Source organism: Cupressus sempervirens, chromosome 3 (assembly GCF_028749045.1).
Source record: "Cupressus sempervirens isolate cs-2001-9-10 chromosome 3, ASM2874904v1, whole genome shotgun sequence".
In the NCBI taxonomy this organism is placed as follows: domain Eukaryota; kingdom Viridiplantae; phylum Streptophyta; class Pinopsida; order Cupressales; family Cupressaceae; genus Cupressus; species Cupressus sempervirens.
Genome location: NC_143120.1, coordinates 750797313 through 750818052, shown reverse-complemented (window position 1 = coordinate 750818052; position 20740 = coordinate 750797313). Strand labels below are relative to the sequence as shown.

Genomic DNA, 20740 nt, shown 5'->3' with positions numbered 1-20740 from the left:
AACATCTGCAGATCTATAGAAGAATTCTTGGCCATATCTGTTTTATGGGATGTGTTTACCATGTTAGTGAGAATCATGTATATGTTTGAGGATCTTGAAATGAGAATCAGAATGAAACTAAGAATAATCCTCATACAGTTGTTCCAGTTTTGAACCATCCCTGGGTACACCCACCCTAGTTTTGCAGAGCCAAAAGAGTAGAAAACCATCTGTGGTTTTGTTGAAATTGGGTCCAAATACCTTACATATGCAATTGTTAATAAGAATAGGCTAGTCTTTAGATTGTGTATGTACTATCATTTTGGTATTAAGCATTTTGTCGCTTAGTAGTTTTAGTACTTTTTAAAACACCAACACAATACAATGATGAGGATTTATCATCAACCACAATGCCAAAATCACTATCAAAAGATTCAACCTAAATTCATGAGCATTAGAATGGAAAAATTATATATCTACATATATATGTAAGTTTTTTCAAAAGCACATCTACACATAAATAAAAAAGAAACATCTTGAATTTGAAGAAACCCTAAAAAATAATTTGTTTAGTACAACTTGAAATTGAAGAAACCCAAAAAGGGAGAATTTGTATAGTGCATTTGGTTTCTCCTTCAAATCAAATTGGTTAGTTACTACATTTAATATATAATGTATACTAAAATGTCAAAATTGTTACATCTATAAAATATCTATAACCCAGACTTAATCTCTTCCTTAAACACCAGATGTCTTATGTATAAAATAACAAACAAAAATGCAACAGTTCTACTTATGCATTAATATTATTTAAAATAAAAATTAGCATGAAATTGAAAAACTACCAGCAATTCAACTAAGACTTTGTTTCTTGAAAATCGATAAAAAAAAATGCTTGGAGTAGACTAAGTATCCAAGTCCAAAGGCTTACTCCATTTTAAGACCATTACAAGATGCATGGAGTGGACCAAATATCTTTGCACTCAGACCTATACAAGTAAGTCTCAGTGATAAATCATTATGAATTTTTATTATTTGTGTCTGAAACTTGGGCATGAATCTATTCCCATTGATGTCAAAGCTAAGAACCCAATTATGACATTTTTGGGAAGAATTTTGGTCGGTCTATCTAACAATTTAACACAAGGGCTAATGATTTTGACACATTTTTAGATAGAAATACTTAAATCCTCTTTACTCACCTTTTAAAATTCTCCCATGCATCTCAACTCTTCCCTTCGTTCAAATTTCCATTAACAACTTTTTTTCTTTCCAAAACCATTGAATTAACGTGAATCCCGACATGATTACCATTAAGGTTCACATGATTTTTCATTCCTGTAGAACTCATTAAAACTATTCAATTTCCTAGATTGTATAATGCCCAATCTGGTACCCCAAATCACATAGAATCTTATAAATTTTCTTATTTTGATAATCATAAGCATGTAAGGACATTTGTTGATTTTAACAACTTTGTCATCATTTGTTAGGTGCTAAGCTACAAGGCATCCCTTGGAAGTTGACTAACCACAATTTAAAAATGGTAAGTGGAATGATACCATTCAAATTTTTGTGAGATAAAATTTTATACTTTGTCAATCACATCTAGAACGAGTGCACATAATTGAATTTTTGATGGATCCAACACAACAACAACAAAAATAGAGTAACGAGATTTTTTTTGAAAGTTCCAAAAATTGGGTCCTTGTGAATTTAAGAAAATTGAAGACGATCACGAGTTGCTTGCAAAATTGTAAGAGTTTAAAATTGTCCAATATGGTATCCATTTATAAATTGAAGAAGTTAAGATGAGAAAAACTTGTAGAAGCATTATTCTTGTTGTAACACAAGGAATAAATTAGCTCTCATTGCTATGTAGTTCCATTAATTTGTTGCAATGAAAGGGAAGCTACATCACGAAGATACACTTAAAAATAGAGACTAAGCACATGCCTCCCAAAATTAGAAAAATACATGCTTTGTATATCTACTGTATCTCGTATGATCTCCATATCCTCTATAGATATAATTTTTGCATATGAATTTTTTTAAGATACATCTTTTTTTCAAAAACTTAGCCTTCAAAACCTTTGAACAAAAACTAATATACACGACACACCTCTCATCTACACGAGGAGGGATAAGCCCTAATTGCCAATTGGTATGTTTTAGTGCAAGTAACTTGCATTGACACTTGATTTTTTCTCTTGCCCTTGATTAGCTCGACATAGCCTCTAGAGTGGATTGATTGAGGCAACATATAACATAAGAACTGCAATCCCAAAGTTCCATATGTGTTTAAACTCTGTGAGAACAACCTCTAGAATCTCGTACATTCTCTCCCATTGAAAATCATGAGAAACCCTCTAACCATTGAAATGAAAATGAGAGAGTGCCAAAATAATTATTAAAAAAAAAACAATTTATAAACTTCAACCATTACAAATTGACTATCTACAAATTCTTCAAACAATTTGATAGGGTGACGAAAGACATAATAATCACTATTTTTTAACACTACAACCTCCTCCATTATATCCCTCCCAAACTAATAATACAATCTATATAGCTCTTTTGAGCTGGTTGTGTTACCATTCAGCTGTAATGTTCTTTGTTTGGTCATAGCTCTTTAGAGCCGGTTAGTTGCTGATTGGTTGTAGCTCTTTAATGGAGGAGGTTGTATTATTAGTTTGGGAGGGATATAATGGAGGAGGTTGTAGTGTTAAAAAATAGTGATTATTATGTCTTTCGTCACCCTATCAAATTGTTTGAAGAATTTGCAGATAGTCAATTTGTAATGGTTGAAGTTTATAAATTGTTTTTTTTTTAATAATTATTTTGGCACTCTCTCATTTTCATTACAACCTCCTCCATTATATAGCTCTTTTGAGCTGGTTGTGTTAACATTCAGCTGTAATGTTCTTTGTTTGGTCATAGCTCTTTAGAGCCGGTTAGTTGCTGATTGGTTGTAGCTCTTTAGAGCCGGTTAGTTGCTGATCATGTTGTCCACTTTATGAACTTTTGATTGACTTTCTGTATATTATTCTTTTTGCATTATTCAATAAAAAAAAAAATAATACAATCTATACAAATTATAAACCATTGCAATTCTCACATTTATAATACGAATTACTGAAACCGCCGAAGTTGGGAAAAAGAAAAGCCGTCCCCTTGGTAACAGTCAGCACATCATAATATTGAGACACTGCTTTTCAGGCACTCCATACATGTAAATATTTTTAAGTGATCTGTGGTGCAAGTAAATATTCTATGGTACATTTTGATGGTCTTGAGATTAAGAACACTACTGGTCACTGTACAAAGACATCCGTTATACCTAATACTTCCCTAACAAGCAACATAATTATAAGGAACCATGGCTGCGACGGGAATCATGGAGGAGAAGCTAATTAAATTTTTCTTTTCTTGGCAAAGATGACACGATCTAAAGCGAGCAAATATGGTACGCGCATCGTCGGGGTGACAAATATTTGAAGTGAGGAGTGGTTTGGGAGCTGCTCTGGATCTTCAGCTTGCTGCGAAGTACGATGGAGAAAAGAGGGTTTAACAGTGAGAATCGGTCACGCAGCCGAACCGATGACATTTTCAGCAACAATTCATCCAACAGGGGTCGTGGTGGATCCTCACAAAGCTCTTCTCGGAGACGTGCATCACCATCTTCTAGTTCCTCATCTTCTGAACATTTTTGGAGAAACCAGCCTCCTACTCCTTCCAATCTCTCACGAGGAGGCACTTCCAGAAAATCTGCCATCAACAAAGGTAAAGTTGTTTCTTTGCGTTTGAGTGAAGGTTATGGTTTTCTTGCTCCAATTGTCCCAGAGGGGCAGTGGCACCATGGCAGTAACAGCAATATATATTTTAGAGTAGGAGAGAGTACCAAAACAGAGACTGGCTTGTTTGAACTTCAAATTGGTGATGTGCTTGAATACATTTCGAACGATTCAGTGGAGAGTCCGAGGTGTTTGTATGCTTGCCTTGTGGAGTGTAGGCCGAGAAGCCTAGAGGGTTTGCTTTCTTACTTGGATGTGCTTTTAGTGCATTGTAAGAGCAACCCAGAGAGAGTTTTGCAAGAGATTACCAAATGCCCCGCTGGGTTTCTTCAGCTCCTCAATTACAAAAGGCCGCCACTTGATCTTGTAAACCCTATAATGGAGCTAGTTAGGATTATCTCTGAGTACAATCAGACCCCATTATATGCTACGAGGTTAAAGAAGCTTTACAAGCTTTTCTCTGATACCCTTCTCTTGCAACGCTCTCTCAGGGAGCTCCGCCCTCAGATGGAGGAAAATCGACTAAAAAGCTTTCTGATGCGCCTAGCAAGCCACAACAGCCAGAGCGTTTCAGAGGCTCTGCCCCTGTTGAGGGACATCGTGAAAGATAAGGGCGGCGAAGAGCTTGATTGCAACTGTCAGTTTCTTTTGCACATGCTTTCTGCTCAAGCTGGCGATGCCATGTCTGTGTGTAATCTCGAGTGGAGGAAGATGCAGTTAGTCCCTATGGATTCTGAGATGACAGACAGCTTGAGTACAGATGAGACATCTATAGAAAGTTATTTTAAAGGGTTGCCGTGTCTTAAGAAGCAGGGAAGCTACGGATCATTTGAGGAATATATGAATACTTACTTCCGATTGCTCAAGGAGGACTGCTTCTGGGGTCTGAAGAAGGGAATATCTGATCTAAAGAAGAACAAATGGGATCCAAAGGGCATGAGGGTTTGGCCGAATGGGATCGTCAAAGGATTCCATTTCGGTGGAAGCCATTCAGGCGTCACAATAGCAGTGGCAACGGAGAGGGTGTACGGTAGCAAGCTGTGTCTTAAAGAAGGAAGTCTCCTTTGCCTCTCTGATGATGGAGGGCATTTCGATTCCCCAATTTGGGGTACCGTAGCGCATTGTGAGGATACCAGGGATAAAATGTTAATGATCTTTGTAGAGATTGTTGATGGAAGAGGTGGCTCTGCAGAAGTAGAAGCCGAAGCCATCGGTCGTCTATTGATGACCTCAAGAATTGTTATTGCGGAGAGCCCTAAATTTTATAAGGCATATCAACCGGGCTTTGAAAGCTTTGCAAGACATGGATCTTGATAGATTTCCCTTTGTAGAAGAGCTGGTCTACCCACGCTGGCAAAGCTGCCCTCCACAATATCTTACTCCCTTGACGACCCTAGACTGGAGCTGTTTGTTTGTCAAGAAAGATCAAGTCTTCTCTGATGAAAGCTTAATGGAAGGAAGAGCTTCTGTCTCGGAACTAGACAATTTACTGAAGAGTGGGCACAGAATAAGGCTTGATGAGAGTCAAACCAAGGCACTTAAGCTTGCCTTAAACAACCGATTAGTTTTGATACAAGGTCCCCCTGGCACAGGTATGCACACAAAACCACCACTTATGATAATGTAAGTTTTCTCAACGGCAAATATCTCAACACAGAAATGAAATTACTTTGGCCACAGCTTTTTTGTGAGCTCATCTTATGCTATAATGTTTCCTTGTTTCGAGAGCAGGCAAGACTTATGTTGGAGTGAAGCTGGTGCAGCTTCTTCTAACCGCAGATACTTTACCCGCCGGTCCAATACTTGTGATCACTTATAAGAATCATGGTTTGGATAATTTTTTGCTGGGTTGCTTGCCATTCTGCGAGAACTTGGTGAGGGTAGGAAGGAGAAGTACTGAATCTTCACTACAGGAATACAATTTGAATGAGAAGGTAAGTCGGGTGGATGAATTTTCTTCGGAATGGACGGCTTGCAGGCATTTGTTAGAAAAGATTCAATACAAGATGGAGAGAGTTCTTCACAGCTTAATAGACAGTAAAGTTTTCGATTCAAAAATGCTAATCACTCACATGCCAGATAGCCAAATAAGGCTATTGCTATCTAAATCCCAGTATAGTAAACAACTCCTTGAAAATTTTCCTGAAGAAACCCCGCTCAGGGAATTGATTAGAAGAAAAAATGGTGAAAGTGAGGAAGCAAGACGGCTTGCTACCTCGTTATATAATGCAATCACAAAACAAATTCGCGAGTGGAGACCGAGCATGAAGACCTTCGAACTGGTGGAGAATTGTTTCTCTCATTGTAAACCTCAACGCGGAGTTGTAGATGACATTTTGTCTTCTAACAAGATGCGTAGAGGTACCAAGGGAGGCTTTTGGCAAGATGTTGAAGAGGATCTAAACGACGACGAGCTCACGATGGAATTCTGGGAACCTACTTCAGTGAGATTGAAAGACAACGAATCATGGCTAGAGGCCGATAACTACTTTCATTTCCAAAGAGAAGAAGATGCCTGCAACTTATTCTCAAAGCGGGATAATTTGCGTTTCTTAGCCATGTTTCCTCCAAGCAATCACGCGAATAACATTAGCATTCAAACTAAGAATTTTATTTCAATGCAGATAGACATAGATAAATATCGATGGCTGCTGAACGAGAATCCCTGGCACTTAAATTAACATTGCCGCGTATTACTAGTACATGTGATAATGCATATCCACTATGAGTTGGGTTTGAAAAAACTTGCGGATTTAAAGAAGGAATATGACGAAACCAGCGAGATGATAAAGGAGATCATTCAACGTCGGCAGCTGCAAGTTCTTCAAAAGGCTAGCATTGTTGGGATGACAACGGCTGTAAGTGTTTTTTGGCCAACTTTTTTCACACTTCAACTCAAATTACACTAGTTTATTTGTTCAAAATTTCAAATTATAAACATAGGTTAATCCCAAACCTCGACGTCAAACCTCTGATTATGAAAGTCTTTTCAGGGTGCAGCGATGCATTTGAGTATTCTTAAAATGCTCAAACCGGCAATTGTTTTTGTGGAAGAGGCCTCAGAAATTTTGGAACCTCAAGTGTTGGCTACTCTTCAACCCAGTGTACAACATCTGATTCTTATTGGGGATCATTATCAGTTATCTCCCAGTGTGGAATGTCACGAGCTGGAGCGCTGGTATGTATGCACGCTCATGTCTAATACGTATATCAAAATAAATAATATTCTATTGCAAAATCTTCAGAGCAATCAATATTTAGAAGGTTCGGTCTTTTGGTGAGAAGAGAGTTCTACCTATAGTTGGGTCGGTACTGATCACGAGTGTCCCTTGTTATTGCCCCCATGACTTTTCAGTATCGATGTTTGAAAGATTAGTTGAATACAACCGGTTCCCCTTCCAATCACTTGCTGTACAGAGCCGCATGAGAGAGGAGTTTCTACCAATGATTTTGCCCATATATCCACATGTCCGTTCAAACACAAAACTTGTTAGAGGGAAAAGGAACGAGGCGCCTTCTTGTATAACAACACCAATGCACTTTTGGGGTCATACATATCCAGAGACTAGACAGGAACGCAGTTTCGCAAACAAAGGAGAATCAGAAATGGTAGTTGCCCTTTTAAGTTTGTTGCTAGTGGAAGGAGAGAACCCCCAGAATATAACTGTGCTTGCAGCCTATAATGGACAGGTACGCTTCCTTTACTTAATTTTGCGATTTTGTATTACACTCAAAAGCATGTCCAACCTTCAAATTGAATAGGATGATGCTCAGCTTCACGTAAGAAATCCATTAATCTTATCGACTTTAAAACCATGTCTTATAAGTGGTCGAATACCAGATTTCCATAATATCCTCGCCTTTGCTTCCCAGAAACCAATTGTGAAGTTTTTATATACTTAACCAGCACGAACATGAGCACTGTTGAAAGATTTGTTATCAATGGGCCTTTATGGTGCAGGGGCACCTAGGTAGGCTTGTGAAAGATCTAAGGTTCTTAGGTATTTTGGCTTGTAGTGGTACTAGCAACATCACTAGGTGAATAATAAGACTAACCTAGTCTTAGGGTGAGGTAGGTTAAGGTGTGGAAGTTTCTTAAGGTCTAAGTTGCTTATAGTTGCTCAATGAGGTCAAATGGAGCATCTTTTTGTTTTATAGGGTAGGATGGCACAAATGATGATTTAAGGACCTTTTTACCAAATTGAAAGAAAACTTCTTACAAGAGGACTTTGAAATCCAACTTCACAAGATAGAAACAAGGATTGACAGAGAAGGATTTGGATGTGGCCTCTTATACAAAGGAGTTTTAAAGATTATGCCTTGGATCCAAGAAGTAAGAGGAGGAGCCAATATAGGTGGCAACTAGCCCTAAAGGTGGAGGAAAAGAATAAGAAGAAAGGGGATTCCAACTTCACAGACAGGGGCAAGGGCAGAAATCAGAGAGGACAAAGAGGAGGTTACCAAGGTAGAGGAAATGAACAGCGGAATCAAGGTGAAAACAAGTTGACAGAGCAAGCCACTGAAAGCACTCCTAGAGGAGGATATAGCAGAGAAAGAGGCAACCAAGGAGGTTCTAATAGAGGTAGAGGACCAAGCTGAAGTAACTCATACTTTGCTAGTATGAAGTGTTACAACTGTGGTCAACTTGGCCATCCTGCATATAGGTGCCGTGGAAAGCCCTCTTCTTCAAATCATGAAAAGAGAGTGACATATGCACAAGAAGATAACTCTAGTTGCAAGGAGAATGAGGTGGATCATAGAGTCTGAAAAAGGGGAGAACCTCATGTTTAGGAGGGTACTAATCAAACAACTTGCTCCGGATGAACCTAAGCATAAGAGGGCTCTGTTTAGGATCAGATGCAAGATCCTTGGAAAAGTTTGCAAGGTTGTGGTGGATTTAGGTTCTACTAATAATATATTATCAGATGAGGCATTTGAGAAGCTTAAGCTAAACTAAAATACCACATGTGAATCCATACAAGGTAACTTGGCTCAACTAAGGTCAAAGCATACTAGTGAATGAGCAGGCTTGGGTTGACTTCTCCATAGCAGGGTACAAGGGCACATTATTGTGTGATATTTTGACCATGGATGCTTGCCATCTACTGTTAGGTGGACCCTGGCAGTATAACAGAGAGATAGTTTATGATGGCAAGGCAAACTCAATATCTTTCAAGAAACGAGGTAGAACTTTTAAAATCCAATCTTTGTTGGAGGGAGAAGAGCCACAGTCTAAGCTGCCTAGTGTGTTGTTATGCAGTGGGAAGGAGTTTGTTAAGGATCTTAAAGGTGAAGAGAGCCAAGGCTATGCAGTGGTGCCTCCATGTGTAGTCCCTGTTGTACTAGCATCCAAGAAGGGAGGAAAATGGAGACAATGTATGGACTGAAGGGCCATAAATAGGATCACAATTAGGTGTAGGTTTCTCATACCTAGGATTGAGGATCTCATGGATTATCTTGGAGGAGCTCTATGTACTTCACCAAATTGGATTTGAAGAGTGGATACCACCAAATCAGGATTAAGGAGCATCCTGGGTTGCCTTGTTATCCTGCTCATTTTTGTTTATTATGCAAGTTGGTGCCTAGCAATTCCTTCATGTGCCTAGTTACTGTAGCAATTCTTTCATGTGCCTAGCAATTCTCATGTGCCTAGCAATTCCTTCATGTGCCGAGTTATTGTAGCAATTCCTTCATGTGCCTAGTTATTGTAGCGATTCCTTCATGTGCCTAACAATTCCTTCATGTGCCAAGTTATTGTAGCAATTCCTCCATGTGTCGAGTTACCCAGTGTATGTCGAGTGACTCTTCATGTGCCAAGTTACCCAGTGTATGCTGAGTGTCAGCATTCAGACGTGATTTCTAAGAGCCGACTTGTAGGATTTATTTTGATCACGATATTTATGTTAAGATCTTTTCTTGGGATGTGTCCATACCGTTGTTGGGTCGGCCTTCCTCTTATGTAATGTTCTAGAATAATCTGTAAGCCGTTTTGGCAAGTATATATAGAGTGTTTAGGCTTAGAGTTAGGCAAGTTTTTGGGAAGAGGAATTCTGGAGAGCAGAACTGAAAGTGCGAATTTGCAGTTGGATCTTTGAATGTGAATGTATTTGTAATTGGCCGTAACACGGAAGGCCTTACAGTTGGGCATGTATGAAGATGTTTTGATGAATCAATAAAAGTATTTCTCTCTTCTTCCTCCTTTGTTTGCTATTTCTTGTGTTTGCTTCCATTGTGTTAACTCTTGCAGGGTGGTTTGGATAGCTGGGTGAGCCTTTGGCCCTAGTTATTCATCTTTTGGCTGCATCAAGGAGGGAGATGAATGGAAAACAACATTTAAGACAACAAATGGGCTTTATGAATGGCTTGTGATGCCATTTGGTCTCTCTAATGCTCTTAGCACATTCATGAGGCTCATGAATGAAGTGTTGAAAGGCTTCACTAGTAGGTTTGTAGTGGTGTATCTAGATGACATACTCATCTTCAGCAAGACCAAGGAAGAACACATCAAACATGTTCAAGCAGTATTGTAGAGACTTCATGAGGAGAAGCTTGCTATAAACCTTGAAAAGTGTGACTTCTTCAAGAAAGAACTGGTGTACTTGGGTTTTGTGGTGTCTAAGGCATCCTTGAAGATTGATCAAGAGAAGGTTGTTGCTATCCTCAACTGGCCACAACCTACAACATCCACTGAGGTAAGAAGTTTTCATGATCTAGCTCAATTCTATAGGAAATTAATTAGAAATTCTAGTGGCATATGCGCACCTTTACTAGATACCATAAAGGGTGGCGTGAAGTCTAAGTTCAAGTGGACTTCAGAAGCAGAAAAATCATTTGAAATGTTGAAGAAGCAAGTAGCTACCCAACCTGTTTTGCAATTGCCTAGTTTTGAGAATCTTTTCACCATAGAATGTGATGCAAGTGGCCTAACAATAGGGGGAGTGTTAAGTTAAAAAGGTAGGCCAATAGCCTTCTTTAGTAAAAAAACTTAATGAGGCCAAAAAAAAGTATTTGTCCTTGACCTAGAACTCTATGCCCTAGTTCAGTGTCTTAGGAAGTTGAGACACTACCTATTACCCAAGGAATTTGTTGTATTTATAGATAATCAAGCTCTCAGCTATATTAACACCCAAGAAAAGTTGAGTAATAGGCATTTGAAGTGGATGGAGTACTTGCAAGCTTTCACCTTCACAATCAAGCATAAGAAAGGGTAGATGAATAAAATGGTAGATGCCTTGAGTAGAAGGTTGTTAACAGTTCAAGAGGTACAGTTGCATAGCATTGGGATAGAGAGCTTCAAGAGTTTCTATAAGGAGGATGAAGACTTTGCTGAGGCATACAAGGTATGTTCTGACTTTGAGAATCACTTGCATAGAAAGTTCTCTGAATTTACATTACAGAATAGATTGTTATTCAAGGGTAATCAATTGTGTGTACCAAGAAGTTCAATAAGGGAGAACCTAATTCAGGAGAAGCACAATGGAAGCCTAAGTGGACGGTGTGAGCAAGACCTTGGAATTAGTCCAAAGGTTCTATTATTGGCCAAAACTAGCAATGGACGTGACTAAATAGGTGGAGAAATGTATGGTGTGTATGAAAGCTAAAGGTGAAATGAGTAATACAAGACTTTATCAGCCCCTACCAGTGCCAAATAGACCATGGGAGTGTGTGAGCATGGACTTCATAGTAGGTCTACCTAAGACAAAATAGGGGTATGATAGTATCTATGTAGTTGTTGACAAATTTAGCAAGATGGGGCACTTCATTCCTTGTAAGACTACTAATGATGCAAGCCACATTGCACATTTGTTCTTCAAAGAGGTTGTGAGGATTCATGGACTTCCCTTGAGCATAGTTTTAGATAGGGATATCAAATTCACGAGTCATTTTTGGAAGACTTTGTGGAGCAGACTTGGTACAAACTTGTCATTTGGCTCAGCCTACCATCCTCAAACTAATGGCCAAATTGAGGTGGTTAACAGGGTGCTAGGTAATCTCTTGAGGTGCCTAACTAAGGAACATGGGCAAACATGGGATGTCATTATTCCCCAAGAAAAGTATGCTTACAATGACAGCGGGAATAGGACCACAGGCAAAAGTCCCTTTGAAATTGTCTATGGAATGCATCCAAGGGGTGTGTGTGAGTTGAGGGATCTTGGAGGAATGGAGCATACGAGTGGACATGCTGAGGATTTTGCCCAAACTATGAAAGAAATCCAAGAACAAGTCAAGAAGACCATCCAAGACAATACCTAAAAATTGAAGGCCAAGGTGGATGAAAGGAGGAAAGACATTCAGTTTTCTATTGGTGACTATGTCATGGTGCATTTAAACAAATCTAGATTACAAAAAGGTATGCCAACAAAGCTGCTAATGAAAAGAGTGGGACGTTGACAAATCACAGCCAAATATGGAGCCAATGTCTACAAAATTGATTTTCCATTAGATTCGGGCATCTCTCCTATTTTCAATGTGCAAGATTTGGTTGAATTCAAGGGTACACTACCTTAGAGCAGTCAAGGAATTGATACTGATCTGGAACTTGTAGTAGAACCTTCATCAAGCAAGTTGGAAGTTGAACAAGTGTTAGAATCCAGAGTGAAGAAGGCCACCAGACATCAGGTGTATGTGGAGCACCTCATCAAATGATAACCCTGATTCAGAAGCAACTTAGGTTGCTAAGACAAATTTCAACAAGGTAGGCATCCCCCAAGACCTATTGTCCATAGGAGTGACATAGTTTTCTTTTGTGGGGGAGTATGGTGCAAGGGCACCTAGGTAGGCTTGTGAAAGACTTAGGGTTCCTAGATATTTTGGCTTTTAGTGGTGCCAATCACATCACTAGGTGAATAGTAAGACTAACCTAGTCCTAGGGTGAGGTAGGTTAAGGTGTGGAAGCCTCTTAAGGTCTAAGTTGCCCATAGTTGCTCAATGAGGTCAAATGGAGCATCATTTTGTTTTATAGGGTAGGATGGCACAAATGGTGGTTTAAGGACCTTTTTACTTGTATTTGATCCATGTAAGGCTTTTGGCAAAGTTTAGTAGCCATTGGATCAAGTTTGAAGGTCGAACTCCAAAAGATGTAAAAGTTACTCAAAAGTTGTTAGGGGAAGACCTGAGATGTGTTTTTTATAAGGCCATCCTCAACCTTATTGTAGGGTTGGAAGTTTGAGAAGATTTTGTGTGTACGGATTGAACGGCAAGTTTATTATCACAGTTTTATGCTTTTGAAGTTTTTGCCACTTTAATGGATTAGATTGAGAATTGTTATTGCTTGAAGTGTTAGAAGAGGTTAATGTGAGATTCTGTACATTGCTAGTTTGTGTTTTTATGAAGTTTTAGTTGCTTGTATAAATTATTTTGGTTTTTGTGTGCCTGTTGTTTTGAATCCAGTTTTGGAGCAAGATGGGGTCATAACTCCCTCTCCCACTGTAGAATTTGTATGGCCTCTTGAGATTTGGGAGATAACTCCTTGTACATATTGTACAACAAAGGAGGGCCCTTGAAAAGAAAAGCAAGTGATTTTATGGTGATGCTCTAGGCAAGCCAGAGATGCATGGCTAGGGATCACAGTCAAGTGCATAAGAGTTAGAATGATTGAATGTTATTGATACTTCAATCAAAGCTTGGAAAGTATTACAAGGATGTGTAATGAAGCCCAATCTCAATGGAAGGCAGTGGTGGAAGTTCCAAGGTGGACAAAATATGTTTTCTTTCATACAACCTGTTAAACCTTTAAAACCCTTATTTTTAGGCATATTTTGTGGCCGTACTATAGGCTAAGAACCCTAGACCACTAAAATCTTTAAGTTCTTTGAAAAGGGTGTCTAGATTGATGGTTTGTTTGACCCTTTGTTAAGGACTTTTGCAAGTTATATGAGTTTTCTTTGATTAGGAGGGCTAATTTCTTGTAGCCCTATTACAAGCATTTGAATGAATTCTTGTTTGATATTTGGAACTAGATTAGGGTTTCAAGTTTGATTGTGGCTATGAATATTGAAGGGGATTCAAATGCCTTCTTAGGCGACCATTCAGCCATTGGGGTGTCATTTGAGCATTTGGAGTTGGTTGTAGTGTTGAAGAGTTGTTAACCTTACTAATTGGTGTGCACTAGTTGAATGGCCTAGGACCTCATGGTTAGGTTCCTAATGAGATTAGGGTAATTAGCAACCCTATTAGGTCAAGTGGAAGACCTAAGGTGCCCCTAGAGGAAGCTAGGGTAGGAGCAAGACTCGTTTTCACATCACTTTGGTCTATCGAAGGCTAATACATTAAAAAGCGATGAGGCCGGAATTTAGGTAAAAAGATTTCATGAAAGAGCTCTATAAAATTAAATAAAAATAATCATCATCAAACTGGGTATCACAAATCATATAACTTTCCTTTCAACTCAACACAAATTTGCAGTATTTTTCTTCTGCACTCCATATCTTCTTAGAATATTCTTTTCATACTTCAACAACAACAATGCCTTATTAGTGATACTATTCTCAGTTCTTAGTGATACTATTCTCAGTTCTTAGTGATACTATTCTGCAAGTAGGGGCAAATTTTCTTAAAGACTGCTATCTCCTCAAAATTCTTTTGTCACCAATCATCCAACACAACAATTCAACTTGCAAATATCATCTCATTTCCTTGCCTCTACTACCAACTAAAGGAATAGAAAAATGTATATAATCTACAATAAAAGATACATAAAAACATAATATTATACAAGAACTTTTACCTTCAATCATATTATCTAAATACATTGATGTATATATAGATTTTAGAATATAATTGAAACTTACAACTACCATAAACAAATAATTAATTAAATGAATTGATATTCTGAATGAAGAAAATTTATTTATACATAATGTTCTAAAACTTAAACTAAATAACTACTGTGTAAGGGATGATAGCTGATTTCCAATAAGTACTAACAAAATATATATATATATATATATTTTAAATTACTACTTTATCTGTTACATACCGAAGATATATTTTTAAGAGGTTCTCATTGTAGATAGCCATGGGCCTTTTGAGGATTACGATCTTCTTGGATCGGTAAAAAGACTGCAAAAAGGTAGGCTGTATAACTTAGGTAGGCTGTATAACTTAGAGAGTGTGGCTGCTTTGGTGTGGTGGCAGCTAACAGAGCTGAGAATTTCGTAGGGTGCGTAAGGGCAAATTTCTTTTGGCAGGCTGGAGAAAGTTTGACAGTTATAGTTTTTATTTTTTGCTATATTGCAGGTTTGGTAGGTCTGCCCTGGCGGAGGGCATGTTATTTTGTTGAAGGTATGGATCTATGAGAGATTTAAAATTTCAATGTAAATAAATTTTATAACCAGAATTGTATAGATGCAGTATTATTTTTTTCATTTTAGAATTTCAATATGACTAGCATTTCATATCTATTTGAATTATTGTATGTGATGGGGTCTTGTAGCTCATCTAGTTTCATCACAAGATCATTTAAGTTTTGGTAAGTTAATTTAAAATTATTCAATTTAATTAAATCAAAAAATCTTCTGACAATTCTGGGCTTTTACCTTGGAAGACCTTTTAAAAATAAGATAAACTTAGATCTTTTAAATGAAAGTCGAGTAAGAAGAAAAGTATTGGAGATAAAATAGAAACTTTCTGATTTGGTTCTGATAGGCTGGTTGAAAAGCCCCTAAATCTGTCCTTTTGAACAGAAAAATATTACACTATCTGAATATCTTAGACAAAGAGGCACAAAAACAGCTAGCTGAAAAAAAGGTCACCCTTAAACATATTAGAAAAAGTAATTCAATTTTAACTGATTAACACTTTTAATCTAAGAATTAGTCAGACAAATTAGTTTATATAGAATGTCATAAGACTACTAAAAATATGTTTAACCTAAAAACAAATACCCTACTGCAGCACTGCATAACTGCTGGAAAACAAATAAAGTCGAACTCCTATTTTAGAATTACAAAATTATAAAATTATAACTATGAACCAAATTACCAAAGGAAACACCTGGTTAATTTCGCACGAAGAAAGCTCCAATATTATGAACCCTTAACATTCTCTATTTTATTTTTTATTTTTGTCTTGTAGGTGTCCTTGTTAAGGAAGAAGTTGCAGGGAAACCCCAGTGCTGCAGGAGTTCAAGTTCATTCGATCGATAGATTTCAAGTATGAATATGTCCCTCTTGGCTAAAATTGATGTAGTGCAACAGATAGTATTGATGATGACAATGTGGTTGTTTGACGTTTTGTTGGGTTTTCAGGGTTCAGAGAATAACATTGTGATTGTTTCTCTCGTAAGATCCAATGATGATAGAAATACTGGATATCTGGCTAAGCGAAATAGGCTGTGTGTTTCTGTTTCGAGAGCAAGAGGAGCACTATATTTCTGTGGCAATCACAATTTGTTGTTAGAAAAGTCTCCGCACTGGAGAACCTTGATCGAGTATTTCAAAAAGCGGGATTGTTTGAGCGAGGAAATATATCTTCTTTGTCCAAGACATCCTTGCGACCCTTCTTTTTCTCTGTGCAATAAAGATGCATCTTCTTTCAATCCGCTGTTCTGCACATGGCCTTGCAGGGCTCTTCTCCAATGCGGTCACCTGTGTGCAAGCACTTGTCATGATGGTAAGCATCCGCTCTGTGTCGAACAAGTTTTTTTTCACTTCAAAGATTGTGGCCACGAATCAACAAAGAATTGCTCACAAGATGAGGAAACAAAGCTCTGTTTGGAGGAAATAAGCTACACGTTTGATAAGTGTGGACACACAGATGTTTTCAAATGCTGGCGAGTTACGAAAAAGCGAGGCTTGCTTTGTAAGCATTCCTGCCCCAGAGAGTTGGAATGCGGACATCCATGTACTCTCAAATGCTACCAAGACTGCAAAGCGAAACCATGTGATATTTGCCTTAAGATAGAAAAGGAGAAAGCTGCAAAAGAAAAGAAACGGGAGGTTAAGGAGCTTGCACTGAAACAGGAAGAACTAGACAAAGAAATTTCGAAATTGAAGTCACAGGATGTGTCTGAAAAGCTATCAATCTTAGAGCTTGATTCAGAGAGTGACATGGCTGCGGAATATTTACAGGTACGTTTGCTTGTATACGCATTCTATCGAGTCTTCTAGCCCTGACTTTGATCTGGAACGCAGGTTAGAGACCGAACGGAAAAATTCATCCAGCCAAAACATGGAATTCTTCCTATCGTGACGAAGATTGAAAAGGTTTTTAATCTACATTTACAAATCGAGTTTTTAGAGACTCAGAAGCATGTCCTCAGTCCCACTTCTCCCACGCAACTTCTGTTCCACGGAACCAGTGACCGAGCTATTCAAGAGATTACCAAGAAGGGCTTTCATCTTCCACCTTCGAGTAAACGAAATATGTTTTGTCGGGTAAGACATCCTTAAGGTTCTCTTGGATTTTTGACAAGCTCTTCCTTCACAAATTGAATGTAAAGATTATTTGGTAATTTCATTCTTATAACATAATTGTAACAGGGAATTTATTTTGCAACCGATTCTTCCAAGAGCGCGCAACAGATTTACACCCAAGGCAGCAACAAACTCTTACTCTGCGAGGTTCTTCTAGGGAAGACTTGGACGTAAGTCCTGTTCGACTTGTTCGGTGTTTGCCAATTACTGATCTTCCCGAGCATTTCAAATTCAAGCCCATTAATCCTATTTCCAATCTCAACTGAAAATATAGTTCTCTTGGCAGGCTTCATTAGGAAAACGAAGTGTAAATAAATTCTTCTTTATCTTCAACCTTACTTGAACAGGATCTGTTCTGAAGTTTGATGAACGTCCTGCCTGCTAATTCCTAGCAATCAGTGAGCGCCTAAGAGTGTTCTGACAGATATCAAATTCTTTATTATTTTGTTTCCGTAGGGTTCAGCAAGCTAATCCAGATATGGCAAAGATGGATAAGGAGCAACTAAATAAAAAGGGATATGATTCTCTGTTTTCAATGAGGGACGGAAAAGGTAAAGGAGGCACACTTTACGACGAATTTGTGGTGTACGATCCTCATCAAGCGATTCCCCGATACGTAGTACACTATAAAAACTTGGCACTCGAACCTGCAGCCATCTGCTCGCCAATTTCATCATCAATGGACCGCAACCTCGTCAGGGTGCAGTATGAAATGTCTCAGAATTTTACTGCCGATACTCCTGCTGAATATCATTTCAGACTTGCCGAGTCACAATTTTTTAGGATGTCTAGCAGGCACAATTACAAGGCGAGTTGATAAATATCTTCACTATTTGATAAAGTGACAGTTTAGCCTTGCGTTTCAATTGCTCCATCTAGGACAAGTTATATGCATACAGTTAAAAATAGGATTCATATTTCCGAAGTATTTCTTTTTTAGTGTTTCATTTTTCCTTCGAACTCTCCAGCTAAATTTATATGTAGAAGCAGGTAGTAAAGGTTGAGCATATATTGAATAAAAAATTGCAAACGGCATATGATAAAGCCAAAAAAGACTTTGAAAAGCAGAGGAAAAGTGTGGAAGAGATGCTAGTCTTCCATGGAACTGACAGAGACGCAATAGAGAAGATTATAGAAGGTGGTTTCAAGATAGGCGGTCAAGGAGTGGAGGTGCGGCATGCTGCTGCTTTTGGGAGCGGTGTATACACTGCCCTAGATCCCAACACATCAATTAGCTATAGCAAATGCGGGATGATCCTTCTCTCCTCTGCTTTAATTGGTGAGAAAGAAAAGGATTTCAAGGAAGGAGGTTCTAGCAACGTGCTCGTGCTTCACAAAACAGAGTACCCGCTACCGAAGTACATTGTCCATTTTGAGAAGAAATAGCTGGTGAATTGCCTCAACTACACTTCCCAAAATACAAAGTCCATTTGTAAAGAAATATACAGTGTCTTCCAGATTCACCTGAATTTTGGAGGTAAAACAGAGCACTTGCTAGCAATTCTGTAAAGAATAGTTAATGTATATATCCCTCCGCACTTCCTATGCCAGGCTCACTGAATTTTGGAGGTAAATCAGAATACTTTCTTACTGAGTGCATCGTTCATTTTGAAAGCAAATAGATAATGTAAGTATTCGAGACGCCTAAGAGGTTTGCAAACAATATAAAATGGGATGTTTATGATATTTTAATTTTATAAAAGGATCTATGTATCAGCCGGTTCCTACTTATTTAAACATTATATAGTGACCTTGTATATATTTGTACACATTTTGGATTTCCCCGTAAAAAATTGTGGATCAAAGCATTTGACTTTAGAACCTTCCTTCGAAAACGGTTTCTAAATAATGCTAGAAAACAAAATTTGCAGAATGAAGATTGTCTAAAATTCCTCGAAGAAATCGAGTAAAAGAAACAGAGTACTGCAATCGCTGTGGAAAGAAGAGATGTTAATGCCAAAGGATAGTAGAAACATCATTTTGAAAAGAGATGAGGATGAGGCTTCATTTACAATTATTAGAGTTTTCCATCGTCCATAAGGTTTTAATACTCTGTTTCTCATTAATATTTAACAGAAGCTTCTCTGGTGTCAATTTGGGCAGCAAATGAAAAGTTAACACCGCACAACACTATTTGGGTCCTTAAAACTTCAACCCAATCCGATTCATTTCACTGGATGATAATGGAATGTTCGTATGAAATTTTAATTCAATAAAACGATCTTTAAAATCGGCCGGTTCCTACAGATATTACATAAGGGGTTTTTCATATATTTGTACACATTTTCGATTTTCCAGTAAAAAATTGTCGATCAAAGCATTTGATATTTGAGCCTCCCTTCGAAAAGAATTCCTAAATAATGCTAGGCAAAAAAAAAAGGCAGGAGAAAGATTGCGTAAAACTCATAGAAGAAATCGAGTAAACCAAAAACAGAAGGCTGAAACTCCTCACCTGTAAAAAGGCTAAGTGGTGTTAACGCCAAAGAATCGTAAAAGCAGCATCTGGAAAAGAGATGAGGATCGGTCTTTATTTCAAGGTGAAAGAGTTGCCATCATCCATCGTCCATAAAGTTGTTAGTGCTCCGTTTTCCATCATTATTTTACAAAAGCTTTTCTGGGGTCAATTTTTTCAGTTACAACCGTGTTACGGCAAACCAAAATTTAATACGCAATAAAAACTCTTCCGTAGTGAAAAAATGAACTCAATCAAAGCTAGATGATAATCAAGGGTGTTAATGAGCTGTTTCCCATCATTATTTTACATAAGCTTTACTGGTGTCAATTTGGTCAGTTACAACTGTATTATAGCAAACCAAAAGTCGACACCTAGACAAATCTCTTTGCTAGAGAAAAAATCAATCTAATTAAATGCATTTCGCTAGATGATAATACAGTCGTGTTGAACTTTCATTGTGTTGATATTCTTCCTAGTCGTGTATTTGCCCTTTCCAGGGTTACAGTTTGCCATAACAAAACATAATATTGAATGACTTTTCTGTCATATAGCGTGAGAGAACTCTTATTTATTTAAAACTAGCAATTGTATTTCAATAAGGTGCAATCATTATGGTGGAATCATTATGTCGATAGAAAGATATGCTTGGATGATATATTGTCCTATGATATATTAAAGGACAATGAGAATTTTTTGAATATTTTCTTTACATTTATGACTATAAGATAAAGTATAAATATTATATGTAGAACAAAAAGTAAATCCTTTCCATTAGATATATAGTTATTTTGAAAACATAGGTCTATCTATGTTTCAATTGATTTAGTTCACTAAAGGGAAAAGACACAAAACCATCATTAACACAAGAAACAAGTATTAGTCATATCCAAACAACTCTACATTGAATTTAATTTTGAAGTTTTTAGTAGTGGAGTCTCAAGCTTATCCATAATGTCAATCAAATTCAAGTTTAAGTGGGGATGGAGCGAAAAAGTAATAAAAATGGCACCTCTTATTTAATTTTCAATTGGATGGTTGGAAGAGGCTAAAATTAATAGAAATACCAACAAATTCACTTCAAGTTTGAATTATATTAA

The 20740-nt window shown here is 37.7% G+C and overlaps 1 protein-coding gene and 1 long non-coding RNA gene across 3 annotated transcripts in view; one reads left to right on the top strand and one right to left on the bottom strand.

Annotated features, from left to right (window-relative positions):
- LOC149568993 (uncharacterized) overlaps nucleotides 1-19898 on the bottom strand; it is a 28955-nt gene extending 9057 nt beyond the window's left edge. The window contains exon 1 of the long non-coding RNA XR_016362676.1: nucleotides 19641-19898. This is a non-coding gene — a long non-coding RNA (uncharacterized LOC149568993). The remainder of the gene's footprint in view (nucleotides 1-19640) is intronic.
- LOC149568994 (uncharacterized) lies at nucleotides 6828-18890 on the top strand. 2 transcript variants are annotated; one of them, XM_089821806.1, is made up of 8 exons: nucleotides 6828-6951; nucleotides 7129-7463; nucleotides 15849-15926; nucleotides 16022-16843; nucleotides 16907-17149; nucleotides 17255-17358; nucleotides 17645-17996; nucleotides 18179-18890. In XM_089821806.1, the coding sequence occupies exons 2-8, from the start codon at nucleotides 7134-7136 to the stop codon at nucleotides 18572-18574; spliced, it is 2325 nt and encodes a 774-aa protein (XP_089677932.1). In that variant the 5' UTR covers nucleotides 6828-6951; nucleotides 7129-7133; the 3' UTR covers nucleotides 18575-18890. The 2 variants fall into 2 exon arrangements, with proteins under 2 accessions (XP_089677932.1, XP_089677933.1); XM_089821807.1 differs by lacking the exon at nucleotides 6828-6951 and having other exon boundaries at nucleotides 7019-7463.
- Nucleotides 19899-20740: the final 842 nt, after the last annotated feature.

Excerpts from the sequence above, each read along its gene's own strand:
- LOC149568994 (XM_089821806.1), top strand. The coding sequence starts at position 7,134 with ATGTTTGAAAGATTAGTTGAATACAACCGGTTCCCCTTCCAATCACTT. Across the intron at positions 15,927-16,021 it reads ATTCGATCGATAGATTTCAA|GGTTCAGAGAATAACATTGT; the intron begins GTATGAATATGT and ends TTGGGTTTTCAG. Across the intron at positions 16,844-16,906 it reads TGGCTGCGGAATATTTACAG|GTTAGAGACCGAACGGAAAA; the intron begins GTACGTTTGCTT and ends TCTGGAACGCAG.